This window comes from Eleutherodactylus coqui, chromosome 1, assembly GCF_035609145.1.
Source record: "Eleutherodactylus coqui strain aEleCoq1 chromosome 1, aEleCoq1.hap1, whole genome shotgun sequence".
Lineage (NCBI taxonomy): Eukaryota > Metazoa > Chordata > Amphibia > Anura > Eleutherodactylidae > Eleutherodactylus > Eleutherodactylus coqui.
Window position 1 is genome coordinate 104,436,086 of NC_089837.1, and position 19,245 is coordinate 104,455,330.

At 44.2% G+C, this 19,245-nt stretch overlaps 1 protein-coding gene across 1 annotated transcript in view; it reads right to left on the reverse strand.

The window, feature by feature from the left end:
- Positions 1-18,881, reverse strand: part of IWS1 (interacts with SUPT6H, CTD assembly factor 1) — a 29,812-nt gene extending 10,931 nt beyond the window's left edge. The window contains exons 1-9 of the mRNA XM_066598659.1: positions 18,688-18,881; positions 12,523-12,635; positions 10,622-12,437; positions 8,013-8,205; positions 7,712-7,769; positions 4,724-4,830; positions 2,522-2,672; positions 1,856-1,938; positions 1,540-1,669 (exon numbers count right to left, since the gene is read on the reverse strand). Of these exons, the coding sequence (XP_066454756.1) occupies positions 1,540-1,669; positions 1,856-1,938; positions 2,522-2,672; positions 4,724-4,830; positions 7,712-7,769; positions 8,013-8,205; positions 10,622-12,437; positions 12,523-12,635; positions 18,688-18,724 (2,688 nt within the window). The 5' untranslated portion in view covers positions 18,725-18,881. The remainder of the gene's footprint in view (positions 1-1,539; positions 1,670-1,855; positions 1,939-2,521; positions 2,673-4,723; positions 4,831-7,711; positions 7,770-8,012; positions 8,206-10,621; positions 12,438-12,522; positions 12,636-18,687) is intronic.
- Positions 18,882-19,245: the final 364 nt, after the last annotated feature.

Consider the following 19,245-nt stretch of genomic DNA (forward strand, 5'->3'; position numbering starts at 1 on the left):
GCAACACGTGGTGCGGTCCAAGCCGCCGGCGGGGGATTTGAAAGTTGCGGCGCTGCTATTATAGCGGCGCTGGGGCGACGTCCCAAGCTGCGCAAGATCGAGCGCGCACTATACTGAAAGAGGAGGGGGCAGCGCGGCGGGAAAACAACCCTTGCGCTGCCGCCATAATGGCTGAGCCGCATGGTGGCTGAGCACAACCCAGTCACCAGCGGCAGTAAAAATGACCGCGCGCTACTCCAGCGAGTGGCACAGCATGATCCGGCCCCATTGTGCCCCCATGCCACGTACACACGAGCCACGATCGGCTGCACCAGGGCCGGGCGGCGCACACGGGTCGCGGCCGGTCACCGCCGAGAACAAAAGCCAATGCCACCGCACACTGGGCGCGGCCGGCCGCCAACGCAGACACGGGCCGCGGTCGGTTGCCGCCGAGAACACAAGTGGCTGTAGCCGCGCGCATAAACAAGCGGCGGGGCGGCCACAGCCGCACAACAAGCGGCGGGCGGCATCCGAAGGCCGCGGGCGGCCACCAAGGCCGGGCGGCACACACGGGCCACAGGAGGCTAGCGCCCCGCACACAAGCCGCGGGAGGTTGGCGCCACGCAAGACAATTCACAGGCGGCACAAACAAGCGGCGGGCGGCACACAAAGGCCGCGGGCGGCTGCACCAAGGCCGGGCGGCACACACGGGCCGCGGCAGGCTAGCGCTGCTCACACAAGCCGCAGAAGGCTACCTCCGCGCAAGACAATTCACGGGCGGTTACGGCCGCACAAAATAATTCGCGGGCGGCACACCAAGCCGCGGGCGAGCACAAACAAGCTATGGGGGGGCGGCTAACACTACTACCAGTGCGGCGCGGTTCGTGCAAAAAACAAAGTTTCAGCGGACGCAGACTGCGCAAAAAAAGGCCGCCAGAGCCCTTGGAACGCGCACTTTGGTCCGCACGGCGGCGGACTAACAAAATAATCCCACATACTTACCTCCTTCCTGAGGTAGGGTGGTCTCCCGGGCTCCAGCAGAGCTTCTCCCCACCATCGCCTGCCTTTGATGGGGCAGTGGATGCCGGACCATAAGTAAGGGGGGCTCTATGGCTGGCGGGTCACACTCAGTTTGGTGGCTGAGTGTGCCTCCTTTTCTTCTGAGGGGGCCCGGCAGACAACAGAGGGCTGCATATCACCTCTGTTCGCCGCCCTCGGTGGGTTAACGGGGAGAGTCCTGCCTCCCCGTTATGCCCTGGCCTTCCGGAGAAAAAGATGAAAAATAAGATGAAAAAAAATAGTCTCAATAGGAGAGATGGTCCTGCCTCCTGGACACTAAGCAAAAAACTAAGCTAGCACGATGCTGCAGGAGGGGTATAGCTAGTGGGAGGAGTTAACACTTTTTATGCTTAGTGTCGCCTCCTAGTGGCAGAAGCTATACCCAAGGTCTTTGCTGTGTCCCCCAATGATAACAGATGAGAAAATACAATTGTTATACTTAAACATGGAGCAGGAGACATTTCCTCGTAGAAAGAGTTCAGCACGCTGGAGAAGTCTTACCTCTTGAAGTATCTTAAGCAGTTCCTCTCGGATCTTAAGTGCAGGCAAGCTGCGGTCAGGAAGAGGAGAAAGCCATTCTTTTATGGCAGACATGACTCCGCTGTCAATAAAGGTCTCTTTCAAATCCTGTCTGTTGTAGAGAGGTACACATTAATAACTTTCATACTTTTAGGATTATACAGGAAAGATTTGAAAGCTTTATCATCTGTGTGTTCACAAGCAAAAGCGCTTCAGCTGTTGAGGGGACAGAATCATTACAGATTTAATATTTTCCCTATAGCAGTATAACAGGCTGCTTGATGTATACAGCTCTTACTTTTTTAGATGCATCACTACAGTAGGGAGCAGTGTTAACTTCTTCAGTGCTGGCTTCTTGTTAGAGTTGAGATTTCTATCTTCCTACAAAACAGAAGAAAAAAAAAAAGATTTTTTTTTAGTAACACCTTTTAGGCTTTCTGATGATCCAAACAAAATAAAAAAAAACAAAAAGCTTTATTTACAAAAATAGACGGATTAAAAAACCAAACAAAAAAAAAAGTGCAAAAGTGTGCATAGACTTTAAATACATCAGGAGCTTGGCTGCAGCCACGTTTACAGTTCATCTATCACTCCTACTCACACCCAGCTGCTCAGAGGCTGTATTATTTGGCAGGATCAGGGACAATTACTGTTGTCCTGCAGTAGTTGTTTGAAATCTCCCCAGTGGCAACAAGTAGATGGAGTTTGTAGGTTTTCCAGTGTTTGCAAGGCAAGAGTGATAGGGAAATTAAATGGTGAAAAAAAATCTGTATACAACATTGTGAAATATATTAGCCCTATATAAGCAACAGAATATCAGGTAATATACAGAGCCATACTATTTCACATTTTCATGTATGGTTGCTTAATTTCAATGCTACTATATGCAGATGCCTCCTCACTCAAGCAACAGCACAACACACCAATCTAAAGGTAGAATAAAGAAAACATTAACAAAACTTACCTCTGCCGCTTCATTCATTTTTATTATCATAGCATTCACTACATCATCCGCATCACTTATGAAAGTGCCACCATCCCGATTCCTCCGCCTCTTACCGCTCAAGCTCTTCTTCCTCTCTAACATAATCTCAAAGTCAGACTTGAAATCCATCCTGGAAAAAACAAATAGAAGAAATGTGCAGTCTTTGAACACCTACATTTCGTTTAGTAATTTTCAAATTTTAAGAAAAATGTGTAATTGGTCTCTGAATAGGTTAGGATGCTAAACTAGGCAAGCAAAAAAGAAATGTTGGCGAAAGCCAAAAGTGTACAGTATAAGCACAGATCACAGCAAACCAAGCATTTTTTTTTTAACACACTGTTGTAATATCTAAATAAGATGCCTGGAAAAGATGATTTAGTATTGCCAACATAAAAACCTGAATAAGACTATTAGAGGTAATGTCAGAAAAGTGTGTGTAGTACTTAATAGTACTTATGATTCACTCTATAGCCCAATGGAAATAAAATATTAGAAGTAGTAAACTTTCTGAACTTTGTTTTCAAAGTCCCAGACCAGGTAACAATCCAAGATGATGGTGCAATTCAACAATTAGTTAAATAGAAACAACATCTAACACTGTGGGGATATAACCCTGATGAAAATGATGAAGCGGCAAACACAAATCCAGTGGAACTGCTCCACAAACTCTTTTGTGTTAAGAGCAATTGCCTAGTAAAACTTATCTGAACCACTCTCTTAGGGCTTATTCACACAGGCGAGAATCTCGCAAGTTTTGTATGTTGCAAGATGCACAAATATGAACTCCATTCTTTTGAATGGACTTCTTCACGTGAGCGATTTTTTTCCCCCTCGCAGTGATGCTTAAAGATTGAAAAAAAAAAACAAAAAAAACACTGCATGTCCTATTGCCTCGCCCATTGTTTTCAATGGAACCTTAAGGCTTAATTCCCACAGGCGGATTTCTGCTGCGTTTCATGCGGCGTAGTCCTGCAGCTATTAGGTACCTAATAGCTCAATGTTCACGCTGCAAAATTCTACCGCGGAATTCTGCAGCGTGAAAAAAAATAAAAAAAAATTGAGGCATGTTCTAATTGCTGCAGAAAAACGCACGTCCGGCTTCCATTGTGGTCGGTGGAAGCCGTCCGTCATGCGATACTTCCGCTGTGAGCACAGCAAAGTATCACGTGATTATGCGTCACTGCCCACCGCTGGCACGTCATGCGCTGCGCCAGACGGGACTTGCATGGCGGATCCGGAGAGGCGAGTATGGGGTCTTTGTGGGGCACTGCGTCGGCCTCCGCTGCGATATTCCGCTGGCAGAGTCCGCCATGACCGTGGGCAGGAGGCCTTAAAGACATTGCATGGCACTCATATGCCGTGTGAGGTTTTCCATTAAAATAAATTGGAAACACTTGTTATCCTTTGACACGTGTGGATCACAATTCCACAGAAGGGATGCAAGGAGTTTCTGAATGAAAAAGCCTCGCATCGCTGTAAAAAACAAACAAAACAAAAAAACACGTTGGCAAGTAGCCTTAAAAGGAAGTTTGTCGTGAAAATTTTGCCAAATAGAAATACCTACCCAAACCCCATCCTTTGTCTATTGACTAACATCTCCAGACAATAAGTTCCATTTACCTTTCTAAATTGTTATGAGAGAGTTTATTTAATAAATGGAAGTATGCCAACATTGAGTAGAAAGGAAGCCTATATTTCTTGTGAGCAGCCAGTAAACAGAATATCCTTATAGGAAACCTGTCATGCCCCATAAACTAAAGTTTTGGATTCATGGGAGAGGCACCGCAAAGCCTGGGGTGCTATTTTTATGCTCCCCTTTACTTGCTGTGTCTATAAACCATTGTTTGGTGCAAGGAGTTGGCTCACTGCATGTGCAGAGAAGTAGTCCACTCAATGCATCAAGCTGCTGCTTTATGGACAGACAGCGAGGCAGGTAGTATATATAAAAAACATACATACCCCCGGACTTAGCAGCCCATAACTTTAGTATATGGGGCTCACAGGACATGACAGGTTCCCTTTAAAAACTTGTTGCACCTGCTGTGCCATATAGGGCACTCACCTGCTGTAAGTGTAGGCTCACTAAAGGCAGCCCAACATTTTGAAGAATATGTACCCTTCATCGAAGATAAATGACTAACTTGCAAAGTTATCTTCGAATAATAATAAAAAAATTCTTACATTTTTCCGGATTTCATATCCATGTCAGAGTCTGAATCTTCCTCTTCATTTGCTGAGAGCTTGAGAGCTGCTGGCTTTTCACCATCTAGATCCTCTTGGTTAAAACCCTGTGTGAAGAGGACAAGACAAAAACTCTTTAAGGAGGAAGTCACTTTAGGCATTAAAAGGGAATCTGTTACCAGGCTCATATTGTCCCATCTGAAGGCAGGATAAACTGACATTCAGGCTCCAGTATTAGGTCACTTGTGAAGGTACTATAGTTTTCATAAACTCAGTTTAGGACTGCTCTGCAGTCAGACACAGTGTTATTATTCATGAGGGCTAACCCACATCCCTGACAATTGACAACTTTCTCCCTATACTGTGTTTAACCCCTTAAGGCTGGGTTAACACGGGGCGGATTTGCCGCGGTTTTGAGAAATCTCGTCCACACGGGACGGCCAATCCGCTGCGGTAAGTCAGGCTGGAACCGCGGCTGCGACAGCCTCGGTTTCAGATTATGCAGCATGTCTGTTTATCTTTTCTTTCCGTCGCGGCCGCGCTCTCCTCTATGGGAGCGCCGTCCGCAACGGAAAAGCAAGTGGCCGGGCCGCTTCAAAGCCGCCGCGGGTCTCCCGGCGGAAATCTCGCGTTTTTTGCTGCGGCCAAACCGCGGGATTTCCGGCGGGAATACGCCCCGTGTGAACCCAGCCTAACACTCCATGACTTAGTTACATCATGAAGCCGATCCTGCTCCATACAATGCAGGTGCCGGCAGTTTCTTACAGCTGACACCTGCCTGCAACAACTGTGATCAGCACTCCCACTGATTGCGACTGTTGACCCTCCTAAATGTCGCCAATTCTGACAGCAGCATTTAAATGCCCCGATCGAAGTTTGGGGGTCTCAAACTGTTCCCCGCGATCAGATTGCAGGGTCCTGTTCAGTTGCCATGGCAGCCAGGGCCTTTTGAAAGCTCCCAGGGCTCTCACTGCAAATTGCCTATCAAGCCAGGTCTTTGGCATGATAAGATCGTGGTATAATGTAATACTATGGTATTGCATCATACTGCAGGAGTGATCAAACCATCGCAATTTTATGTCCCCTGTGGGGACTTAAAAAAAGGGAATTAAAAAAAAACAAAAACAAAAAAACAACGTTTAGCAAATTATTAAAAACTTTTTTTTTTTTTTAAACCTTTTGCAAATGTATTAATTAAAAAAAAAACTAAATAAAAAACCCACACATATTTCATATCGCTGCATCCCTAAAAGTCCGGTCTATTAAAGTAACATATTATTTACTCCGCACAGTGAACAGTCCGGGAAAAAAAAAAAAAAATACACATCAGAATTTTTTTGGTACCCCATCTCCAGGAAAGAAATGTAATAAAAAGCTATCAGAAAGGTCATATGTACTCCAGAGTGGTACCAATAGAAACTATAGGATAACCAAGAAAAATAAAAAAAAACACGAGCCCTCACACAAGTATATCGATTAAAAAAAAAAAAATTTAAAACAAAAAGTTCTGGCTGTGAGAAAATTTATTTTTTTCCCAAACATATTTTATATTTGAAGAGTAGTACAGCAAAAACAAATAAAATATGGGATCGTAATAATGTGTTTCCTAGCAAAGTGTGAAAAACGCAACTGCTACGCTAGTACTTGCGTTGGCACTGCGTATCAACGAGAATAGGGCTCTTATGCGTGTAATATGTGATAAAATAGAGCCTGCTGCGATTTTTCTTACGCACGTGACCTATGCAATGACTATACACAAGTGTGAATGGATTTGATTCCATTCACCCTGTAAAACACAGTGAAAATACACCCCTGTGAACGAGCCCATAGAATAAAGTTACGTCATTTTTGTTGTACTGTGTACACCGTAGAAACAAGAACCACCATCACCCTCAAAAGATGGCGGAATTGTGCTCTTTTCCCCATCCTTTTCACTGAAGTTAGTACTATTGAAAACTACTACTTATCCCACAAAAAAAAAAAAAAAAACCACACAAGCCTTCAGCCAGCTACGTGGATGGATAAATAATTTTTTTTTTTTTTTAAAGTCGGAAGGAGAAAAACGAAAGTCCAAGAACAAAACAGTAAGAAATTACTGCTTAAAAAAGGCAATTCCAGACTTTTAGGTTACCCTATCTTATTCACACAACTGCGATTTCACAGCGTATTATGCACCCGATGCACGGCAGCATGATACGCGGTGAATCGAGTCAATGAAAAGTACATGGATTTTCATTGATAAAGTCACACTGGCGTGTAAACACTGCTTGTAGATAGGCGCAAGAAAAAATTGAAGCATGTTCTATTTCACCGTGTACAACGCAGGGACAGCCCTATACTTTTATATCGGCAGCGTATGCAATGTTGTCCATATACAATACATTTGCCACATGGTACATATGCAATGCCGCTATGAGCGAGAGCAGGGGATGGGTCCACCGCTCGAGATCCCTGACGATCACCTGATCCTGCGGCCCGCCGTCAGTGCGGCAGGGCAGGATATCATGAATCAGTGGTCAGAGCTGCAAATGTAATAGACAGCTTAACTCACACTTAAATGAAGGAGAGAAACCTCCTTTCACACCTCTGGCTCCGACTCCCATTTATAGGAGCTCAAGGAAGGGAGTGATGCTTTTTTCTTTTTTTTGGGGGGTGGGGTAGGGGGTTGTCTCTTTTTAAGTCCCATCTTTAAGATGTATTTTCTAAAGCATTGGGGGAAGGGGGGGGGGGGGGGGACTGGCTGTGAAAAAGCTGTGAAAAATTGTGAGTACAAATGCCACAAAAGCTTTGGAGTTTCTCCTAAAAGCACTGTGTGTAAAGCCACCCCAAACTTAATGTTATTTAACAATCTATTGTACATTAGAGAGGTGCAGACAAATAAAAAAGCTCTGCTATGACAATGCCATGTATGTACAATTTAGCCACAGAGCAAGTAAAAGGTAATTGAATATTCCTTTAAATTCCAGAATTCTATAAACCTTTCCTTACCGTAAACTCCTCCTCCTCTTCATCCCCAGACTCTCCAAAAATGTCTGCAATTAGATTTCTGTATTAAAAAAAATTAGATAAAACATTAGATCTTTCTTAAGATATCATTAAAACATGCCAATCAGCACAGTTTTAATAATCAGTATTACGCTTGCCCTTGATATAATAACATGTAACTCCCAACTGTGTTGCTTAAACACAACTTTGAACAGCATGCAGTTTTCGGAAGTAGTATTTATTTATCTATTTTGCAATACGTCCAAAATACCCCAGCAAAAACGTTAAGTTCGATACTACTTACTCCTCATCATTTCCAGATTCACTGTCACTGCCAAAGAGTTTCTTCTCCGAATTCTTTGGTTCATCTTTGGATTTTGCCTCATCCTCTGCTTCACTATCAGATGACACTGCCTTCTTTTTTTGAGGCGTTTTCTTGGAGGAATCATCACTGTCGGAGTCATCTCCATCTGAGAGGATCCGACTCTTTTTATTGGCTGCATTAACAATACAAAGTAATTATGGACTAAGCAAATAAGGTTTCAACCTCAATGATCCCAATACAATGTATGCATGCATGAGGGTCATACTGAAAGTAAAGCAAACGTGTTCATAACTTCTTTATTAACTGATGTAGATCATTCAAATTGCAGATGTAGTTGGACTGACTCTCTCTCTATACAAATTTGCTATGCAATATAGTTTCCATTAAAAGCGATGCATTTGTGGCACGTACCACTCACGGGTCGATGGTACGGCTTTGTTGCAGAAAATCAAGGAGAATAACCCCCTTGTCATCCCAAAAAATCAGTCACCATGAGTTTTTGTGCTGATTGCTGGCTCTTGAACTTCTTAGGCCTTGGAGAAGAGGATCACAAAAATATGCTCACGTTTCATCCCGTCACCAGATTGGCTTTGAATGCTTCAAGCAGATTAGAGCAGACTTCCACCCTTGGAATCCATAATTCACCCACAAGGAAGAAGAAGATTCTGAAATGCCCGTATAGAGGAGTCAGTCCAACTACATGTGCAATCTGAACAATCTACATCAGTTAATAAAGAAGTTATGACCACTTTTGCATTACTTTTATTATGACCGTCGTATGTATGTATGTATGTATGCATGTATGTATGTATGTATGTATAAAGTTACCTTTACACGGGGGCAATTATCACACGAATAATGGGTGACAGGCGCCACGTGAACAAGCTGCTGCCAACAGGACATTGAAGGATAAGTCACTGACTTGTTGGAGTTGCTTAGTTTTTAACTGAGCTTAAAAAAAAAAAAAAAGAAAAGTGACTTTCGGCCATCGTAAACAGTAGTTGTTCAATCCCTGCGCACTCCCCATCCATTCTTTGACAGACTATCACTCCTGTGTAAAAGCACACTGGGACGGCTGTCTGGCGCTTAGGGACTAATCACGCATGCATGATGCTCCAGAGTTCAGATAAGTGGTTAGGCCGAAACACTCTCCGGAACGCCTTACGGCAGACAGACTGAGCTAAAGACAGTGTTGTTAGCCCCTTATGTGCCTGACAGTTGTCTTGTGTAAAGGGACCTTTATCCCATTGGGTTTATATAACATACAAGAAAAAAAAATTTAAACAGTAGGCCAATATCATTGTTCTGTCCTTAACGTCTTAGAGACTAAGTGGGGGCTGGCTGCCTGTGATGGCAGACACCTGCATGCAACAGGAGCTACAAATGCTCAAGTCAATTCTGACAATGGCTCAATGATTGTTCGGGGGTCCTGAATAGCACCCCTAACCCCCGCAATGAGATTGTGGGGTGCCATTCGGTTTCCATGGCCCCCAGGGCTGCCATGCATAAATGCCCATCAAGGTGTGCCTGTGGTCCACCTTCGAAGGCAGATTGTTAAAATGCAGTATAATATAACACTGTGGTATTACATTGTATTGTGTGTGATCAAACGATCGCAAGTTGAAAGTCCTCTGTGGGGACACACACAAAGAAAAAAATAAGTTAATTTTTTTTTAATTATTGGAAAAAATAAAAAAGGAAATTAAAAAAAAGTAAAAAACAAACAAAAAAAAACCCCACAAGACCCTTCTTATATTTATAATAACAGTACAGCAAAGGTAAAACTATATAAATTTGGTATAGTCGTAATTTACTGTCCAACAGAATAAAGTTATGTCACTTTTGTCACAATGTGCATGCCATAAAAACAAAACCCACCCCCAAGGATGGTAGAATGCTGTTTCTATTTCACACCACTTTGACATTTTTAAGCTTTTCAGTAAATTATATGGTGCATTAAATAGTAACATTGAAAAATAGAACTCATCCTGCAAAAAACAAGCCCTCAGACAACTACATCAATAGAAAAAGGAGGAGGAAAAAAAAGCAAAAAATTTTTCCCCCCACTGATGACCTAGGATATGACATCATGACCAGCTGGGAAGCAGGAAGTGCTGTAGAAGCACGAGTCTCAGATCTCAATGGGAAAAAAAGCCAGCACTTCCTCCCCTGTCCACTGGACAGCAGACCGGACGATCAGCTAACAGATGGGGGTCTTGAGTGGCAAACTCCTGTCCATCGACTACTGATGACCTATCCAGAAGATAGGTCATCAGAGGAAAAAAAAAAAGGCAGACAAACCTTTTAAAGAGTTAAAGGGGTTTTCCGAGCAAAAATGGAAATTCTGAAAATGCTGATATCTAGGTACGTTTTATTTGCTGCTTTGGACCCTCGTCATGTGCAGCTGCCCATCCACCGCTGTGTTTACATGCAGCACCTCCACAGTAAACACAGCAACAGACTGTTACCTACAACTTCCAGCATGCAGAGCTTGTTTAGCGGCCAACACTGTAGCTCCGCCCCCAGTTTGCAGGTCCTACAACTTACTAGCAGCAACTTCCCTCTCGCCCAGAAAATGCCTTAAATACCTGGTTTATCAGTTGCCTCTTCATGTTCACTGTCAGAAAGTATAGTTTTCTTCTTTGAAACTTTCCTGTCGCTGTCTTCTTCACTGTCTGAAGCGACTTTCTGTTTGGCACTCTCACTTGCACTGTCATCACTCCCTGAACTTCGGCGCGCTGTCCTTTTTTTCTTTCTCTTACTCACTTTCCTTTCTACTTCATCATCACTATCATCAGATGACAAGATTTTTCTTTTCATCCTGGGAAATTCATCCTCTGAATTAGCGGCAGCTAGTTTTCCAGTTGTCTCCTCTTCAGAATCACTATGCACTGGTTTAGGAGGACGATCATCATCCGAGTCGCTATCTGCGCGTTTAGCAGGCGTTTCATCATCTGAGTCAATAATTTTTCGTTTAGCAGGCGTTTCATCATCTGAGTCAATAATTTTTCGTTTAGCAGGAACCTCATCTTCTGACCCTCTAGCGTTTTTTTTAGAGGCATCATCTTCATCTGATCCACTGATAGCACGTCTAGTAGGGCGCTTAGCAGGTCTCTCATCCTCAGAGTCACTGGCTGCGCGCTTGGCAGGAGCTTCATCTTCGGAGCTGGCTGTATGTTTATTATTAACCTCATCCTCAGAGTCACTGGCTGCATGCTGCTTAGGGGCTTCATCTTCAAGATCACTACTAGCTACATGCTTGGTGGGGGCCTCATCCTCAGAGTCACTGGCTACTTTCTTAGCGGGAGCCTCATCCTCAGAGTCACTGGCTACCTTCTTAGTGGAAGCCTCATCCTCCGAGTCACTGGCTACCTTCTTAGTGGAAGCCTCATCCTCCGAGTCACTGGCTACCTTCTTAGTGGAAGCCTCATCCTCCGAGTCACTGGCTACCTTCTTAGTGGAAGCCTCATCCTCCGAGTCACTGGCTACATGCTTAGGGGGTGCGTCATCCTCCGAGTCACTGGCTACATGCTTAGGGGGTGCGTCATCCTCCGAGTCACTGGCTACATGCTTAGGGGGTGCGTCATCCTCCGAGTCACTGGCTACATGCTTAGGGGGTGCGTCATCCTCCGAGTCACTGGCTACATGCTTAGCGGGGCGCTCATCTTCTGAGTCACTAGCTACATGTTTAGTGGGGCGCTCATCTTCTGAGTCACTAGCTACATGCTTAGTGGGGTGCTCATCTTCTGAGTCACTAGCTACATGCTTAGTGGGGGCCTCATCTTCCGAGTCACTAGCTACATGCTTAGTAGGGGCCTCATCTTCTGAGTCACTAGCTACATGCTTAGTAGGGGCCTCATCCTCCGAGTCACTAGCTACATGCTTAGCAGGGGCCTCATCCTCCGAGTCACTAGCTACATGCTTAGCGGGGGCCTCATCCTCCGAGTCACTAGCTACATGCTTAGCGGGGGCCTCATCCTCCGAGTCACTAGCTACATGCTTAGCGGGGGCCTCATCCTCCGAGTCACTAGCTACATGCTTAGCGGGGGCCTCATCATCTGAGTAGTTGTCCCTTTTCTTCTTTCTTTTAGTAGGACTATCATCATCAGAGTCGCTGACCGAATGTCTAGATCGCACCTCTTCTTCTGAGTCACTTGCTACACCTTTAACAGGAGTGCCGTCATCTTCACTATCCTTTTGTTGGGGTGCCTCATCCTCTGAATCACTGGCAACATGATTACGAGCTCCTTCAGTTTCCGAGTCACTAGCATTGTGATTAAAACCATCATTCTCCACATCACTGGAGTTGCGTGCCCTACGTTCATCATCATCTGAATCATTGGCTTCATTCTCTGAACCGCTGCCTCTATCTTTATTTTCTTCTTCAGCATCACTGTTGTCATTCTGGAAGGGGGATGTGGAAAATGCCAATTTAATTTATGCAAAGAACAACATAAACTAACAGCTATGGCAATTAACATTCTCATACCTCATATCTGTTTACTGAATTTTCACCTTCTGATCCATGCTGCTCATGATCATTTCCTTCATCATCCGAGCCAGACTCTCGCTCATCTTGCACTGGGGTTGAACCACCATCATCTGCAAACAAAATGATAAACTCATAAGCTATCTGTGCAAATAAAGGCAGGTATGAGATGCCCATCAGCCCTTTTTTCACTGAAGATAACGTCACTGCAGTCTATGCACATGTACGGTGCACAGGTAAAATATGGAGCACACTCAGGAATTGTGACCATGCCATTTGCGGCAGGTGCTGCGTTATACAGCTGACACCCACCTGCAATGGCATGAATCAAAGATAAATTGGCAGCATTGGTGTTCACGCCTTAAGATACTATTACATGAGGCAACTGTTAGTCGTTTAAGAGCCCCACAGCCGCTCCAACGATCACTCCTGTGCTTTCACACAAAAATGATAATCGTTCACTAAATAGAGGCGGAACACGCTGGCGCCCTCTTCAGGCTGTATGCCTCTTACACAGGCAGTTATTCATAAAGGACTACCTGTTTATACAGGCCAACTGTCACATGGTTTTTAGGTGAGCTAAAAACCAAGAAACTCAGACAAAAGTGTGATTCTCTCTCACATGTCCCGTTGGGTCCTGTATTTACATGGGACAACAGTTACTCGTAATTGCTCTTTTGGATAACCTGTAATCTCTTGGATGCCTATGTACCCATCTAAAAATACCCTTAAGCCCCATTTACACAGGACAAACGATGCTCGACCGCTCATCCCAGTGAACCTCGCTCCTGTGTTACACAGGAAAGAGTATTGCTAGATCGCTCAGAGCGTGGCCAGCATGGAGGCAGAGCAGCCGTTTGAGTGATAATCCTCCCATGTAAATGGCCCATGAGATGGAAGTATAGAATGTAGTAGTGTAGAATTATTGCAATGCATTATACAAGTAATCGTATAGTCAAGTGTCCGTCCTTGTGGGATTTTTTTCTTCTTTCAGCTTAACCGCCTCCATCACATTTAAAAGAAAAAAATTTTAAACATTATAATCCCCTGAAGACAATCTTCTTGTTATATTTAACATGGCCAAACTACATATTAAACAAATCGCTTCGGCTACACGCAAACTAGCAGAAAATTTGCATGAAAATGAACTTCATTTCTTTGAATGGAATCCTACACACAAGCCATGTGTTCCCTCACAGCGATGAGGAAAAAGGTTCGCTGCATGTCCTATTCTTTTGCGTTCATCGGAACACCGCACCCATTATTTTCAATGGGGCCTTAAATACATTGCATGGCTCTCGCAGGCCATGGAATCCGCATGTGAGTGCGAAGCAAAATTTCCCATTGAAATTAATGGGAGACACTTGAGATCCTTTATCACGTGTGAAACACGCGGGTGAGGATCGGAATTTCACAGAAGCGATGTGAGGTATTTTCGCATGAAAAATGCACGTTCATAAGGGTTAGGAAAAACAATGTTCTAAGTCTACATATTATGAAGAGAATGACACCTTGCACATCTTTTTACGCCCAATAGTTCCCAAGTTATGAATTATCAAAGATTATGTATCTCAGCAAAATTCAGAGAATTGACCCTCCTGCATTTTTTGACTCCGTGACCTGATGGGTCTGAAAAATCAGATTTTATATACATTCTAGTAACTGACAAATGTCTGAGAGATTGTCGGGATTGAAGGGTTGATACCATCACTGCACTGAGAAGAATATACTTAATGCAAAGCTCTAACTTGAAGAAATGCATTATGATTCCTCAGTATACCTCTAGCATAGAAATTCCTTTTTTTATGTATAATTGCAGTCAAAATTATTCAATCCACCAAAAGGCAAATTACGTGTGCTAAATTTACAAGAAAAATAAACCAACCATAATTTTAATAGCTCAAACACAAGTAACATAACAAGTGGGTTCTCCAAATTAAAATAAATAAAATAAAAAAAGCCACTTTTAATGACTACTCCAGTGTCCGAATCATTTAATCTCCTGACTAGAATCCCTCATAGGATCACTCATTAGCAAGTCAGGTGTTGTCTCAAGCACACCTGATGCAACTAATGAAGCCCTTGCTTAGTTGCATCAGGTGTGCTTGAGATAAAAAACACACTACATACCTCGACTGGCTAGGGCTCTATCGACTGTATATTAGAAATAGTCAATTTAAGACAGGGGTCCAAGAAGTTAAGAGAAGAGATCACTGCCTTGCACAAACAGGAATATAAACAGATAGCAAAGGCACTGATTGTTCCTGGAGATACAGTTAGAAGCATCATTCTCAAGTTCAAAGTTAGAGGAACACTGGCTAGATTACCTGGACATAGCAGAAAGAGGAAGCCATCACCAGATTCCTGAGGGGGCAGGTAGTCAGAAATCCTTCAGTGACCACAAAGGGCCTGCAGCCATACACTTATCGGCAGCAGGCACAGACATTTCTGTATGCACAGTAAAAAGGTACATACTAAACCCTACTGAGCCAAAAGTACAAGAAAAGTTGCCTCCAATATGCCCAAAGCATATCAAACCACAGAAGTTTGGAGCGACAAAACAAAACTAGGATTTTTGAGTCTATGGATCAGCAGTATGTCTGGAGGAAGAAGAATGAAGTACATATACGCTGTAAAAGAGTACTCTGCCTACAGCGAAACATTGCGGTGGCTCAGTGATGTGCTGGAGCTAATTTGCTTCCTCTAACACTGGAGATATGCAGTATGTGGAGGGCAAGATGGATTCAATCAAGTATCAGGAGAAAACATGCCTTCTGTGAGGAGGCTGAAGCTTAGACGACATTGGACCTTCCAACAGGACAATGATCACAAGCATACCTCAAAGTCCACCAAGAGTTGGATTCAGAAGTAGTCCTGGAAGATTATGGTCACTTGACTTGATCCCCATAGAAAATCTTTGGTGGGATGTGAAGAAGGTGGTTGCAGCACACAAACCCAAGATTATTAGTGAACTGAAGGCCACTGCCCAAGAGGAATGGACTAAGATTCCTCAGGAAGCTGTCAGCTCTGGCGTCTGGCTATGCATCACATTTGCAGCAGGTCATAACAGCAAGAGGTGTTCTACTAACTACTAAACAGGCTTGTCATGAAGCCGATGAATAATTCTGTGACTGCAGTAGTCATTAGCAGTGGCATTGTGTGGTAAATATGGAGAAGCCACTTCTTATATTACTTGTGTTGAACTATATTGTAATTTTGGCAAATAAACCTAAATTTGTAAAGGTGTTTGAATACTTTTATTGCAGCAGTACAGGAGTAATGCAGGTGGGGAAGATGCTGAGGAATCAGGTTCTCAGTATTGTGAACAGAATATAGGCACCATACACTACAGTGACATATATAAATATAGCTACTGTATATTACAGAATGTACTCTGCACGGATGGAACCTGCAAAGTTGGTAATTGTATACATTGTTCCCTTTCTTCAAAGGAATTTATCACCTGTGTGTGTTTTTTGTTTACCAATTAAAACCAGACAGCCAAGCATTCAATTTTTCAGATTTATTTTCTGATTGCAGTTTTTTTTTCTATTGGCTTCACATGTCAAAGGGGGGAGGGGGCTGCCATCTTGCTTGAGGTGCATTTAGAACTGCAATCATGGGCCATTCACACATTGGGCAGAAAGTGACTCATTGACTTATATGGGAGTCTGTTCTATGCATGCTTTTTAACCTGTGTACAGTCCATTGTGCAGGGAGGAGGATGAGGTGAGCTGTGACCATCATCTATTATAAAAGGTGGATCCTGTGTTATCTATTAGTGTTACCTCTCAATGTAATCCTGCCTGAGATAGCTGTTGAAAAGTTCTCTCTACAGAGCAAAGGTGGTCAGAATATTACTAGACTTGGCGGTCAGTGTGAAATCTGCAGCATATTTGGATTATTTACTTTTTAATAATACAGTTTGCAACACTGAAAATAAATAAATAAAAAGCCACCAAATATTTTTAGTAACTATGTTCAACATAAAACCATTACTTTTACGATAGACCATTTTCTGATGACACATTCCATTTAAATACATCTTCGATAAAATGCCTTGCAAGAGATAGGACCCAGGGGGGCATATGGACCAATTAGATGGTGACCTAGGATATATAAGCCCCATGTTCTCATAGTCAGACGCAATCTCCCCTCTCTTAAGGCCCATTAACACAAGCAAACTGATCTTTTTTCTTCACGTTTAATATTAAAAAAAAAAAAAACACATGAAAAAAAAAACAAAAAAAAAAAAAAAAACAGCCACAATGCTTATTTACCTCATTTTACCTCCCAAAATAGGCAACAGAAGTGATAAAAAAAAAAACCTGTATGTTCCGCAAAATAGTATCGATAAAAACTTCAGCTTGTCACACACACAAAAAGTTATGGCTTTTAGAAAGTGGAGATGAAATTGTTGCATCCTTAAGCCCCACATAGTCCACATCCTTAAAGGGGTTGTCCCGCGCCGAAACGTTTTTTTTCCCCCCCCCCCAATAGCCCCCCCCCGTTCGGCGCGAGACAAACCCGATGCAGGGATAAAAAAAACCCAAAAAACGGGTAGTACTTACCCGAATCCCCGCGCTCCGGTGACTTCTTACTTACCTTGTGAAGATGGCCGCCGGGATCTTCACCCTCGGTGGACCGCAGGTTTTCTGTGCGGTCCATTGCCGATTCCAGCCTCCTGATTGGCTGGAATCGGCACACGTGACGGGGCGGAGCTACGAGGAGCCGCTCTCTGGCACGAGCGGCCCCATTCAGAAGACAGAAGACAGGACTGCGCAAGCGCGTCTAATCGGGCGATTAGACGCTGAAGATTAGACGGCACCATGGAGACGAGGACGCTAGCAACGGAACAGGTAAGTGAATAACTTCTGTATGGCTCATAATTAATGCACAATGTACATTACAAAGTGCATTAATATGGCCATACAGAAGTGTATACCCCCACTTGCTTTCGCGGGACAACCCCTTTAAGGGGTTAAACTGGCTACAAGAGCCCCAAATACTCATCTGACAAACACCACAATGCACAGATCAATAACTGGCGTTTCTGCAAGCTAGAGCCTAGAGAATTAGGGGTCACCGATCACACTGAATGGCCACTTTATTAGAGCCACCCATTGGCCCCTGCGGACACGCAGCTTCTTGTATGTGTTGCGGAGTAGTTGGAGGTGCAGGCATGTTCTGTACAGCCGGCAGGAATGGGTCATAAATTCACGATGCTTGCACCGAATTCAGTCCTCCCATCAGAAATCTGGATTCCTGTGACCAGGGGATGTTTTTCCACAGTGTGATACAACTCATCACCCGCTGCAACTGGCCAAATGCTGTTGTAGCCCATCTGTGCTACGGAAGAACGAGTCGTGTATCCAGACACATTAGTTGCATCACCAGCCTTGTATTTTGCTGGACTGTGCACCACCTGTTCTCCAGAACGATTCTTGACATCCTCCTCCGACCCCTTTCATTGATGAGTTTGTCACACCCTCAGGATCCACTATTGCTGGGTTGTTCTTCCTCGACCCTATTCTCAGTATACTCTCCACACTATTATACCAGAAAACCCCACAAGGTTGGCAGTGCATGAAATCCTGGCCTGGGCTAGTCCGGCACTAATGCCCAGGCCTCGTTGGAAGTCGCTCATATCGCTGGATTTCCAACTCTAATTAAAAACTGATCAACTGCCAGCTGTGTATCGCCCGCATGTGGCAGCTGCGCAGCCCGCAGCAAGTAGCCAATGGCATTGCGTACTAAGTGCAGGGCGATCAGCGGCCCGCAGCATCTTGGCGTGTAATATGCACCAAGATGGAACACACTGCGATCTTTATTGCGTGCAATGTGTATGGCAGATTGGTACATCATGTTGTACGTGCGCAATACTCTGTAACACCGCCGTCACGTGAAGGAGCGCTGAAGAGAACGTGTTCACTTGATTTTACACTGCGCTCCGCGGTTACATGTCCAGTCAAAGAAGCGCCAATCATGAGAGGACTCTAATAAAGTGCCCCTACACTGACCCCCATGTACACACCTCAGCTGTAAATCCATGGAAACCCCTGCTATACCTGTAATAAGAGGACAGCAGCGCGGGGAGCACAGCTGTAGCTCCTCTGCAGGCAGCCAGGTTGTCCCCGGTCACACAACACCTCAGCGACTGCTTACCTGAGTGCACTGGGATAGAATAATAATCCTCCTCCATGGCTGCCTTCTACAAGCCGGGATCCCAGAGCCGCCTCACTTGCTGAGGGGACTTCCTGAATGTCCCCTGCCGCTTCCCGTTTCTTCTATAAACGTAATAGGAAAATTCGCTAGGCCTCGCGCAAACCGGGTTGCGCATGCGCACGAGCAGTACTGAGGCGGCTCACTACCTGGAAGAGGCGTCGCAATGGCGCTACGTCATAACCACGTGATCCGAAGACCTAAAGGGCGGGAAATCAGACGAGCGGAAGTGCGTCGTGTGAGGAGGAAAAAGCTTCGGTATGCTGCTGTTGTGTGGAGTAGCGGCGCCTCTATAAACAGCAGCTATAGAAATGGGTTAGAAGTTGCCTTGTTTACGAATGGGTGTCTATATGGTTATTTCCATAGGCAAGCCGAGACTTCAAATATGAATGTACTCAAACAGAGTGGACAAATGTGTTCTACGGTTATGGCTGCTTTCTGACAAGCTTGTAGTAACTCCATATTTGGTCTGTTTTGCGGACTGTGATACAGAGATAATGT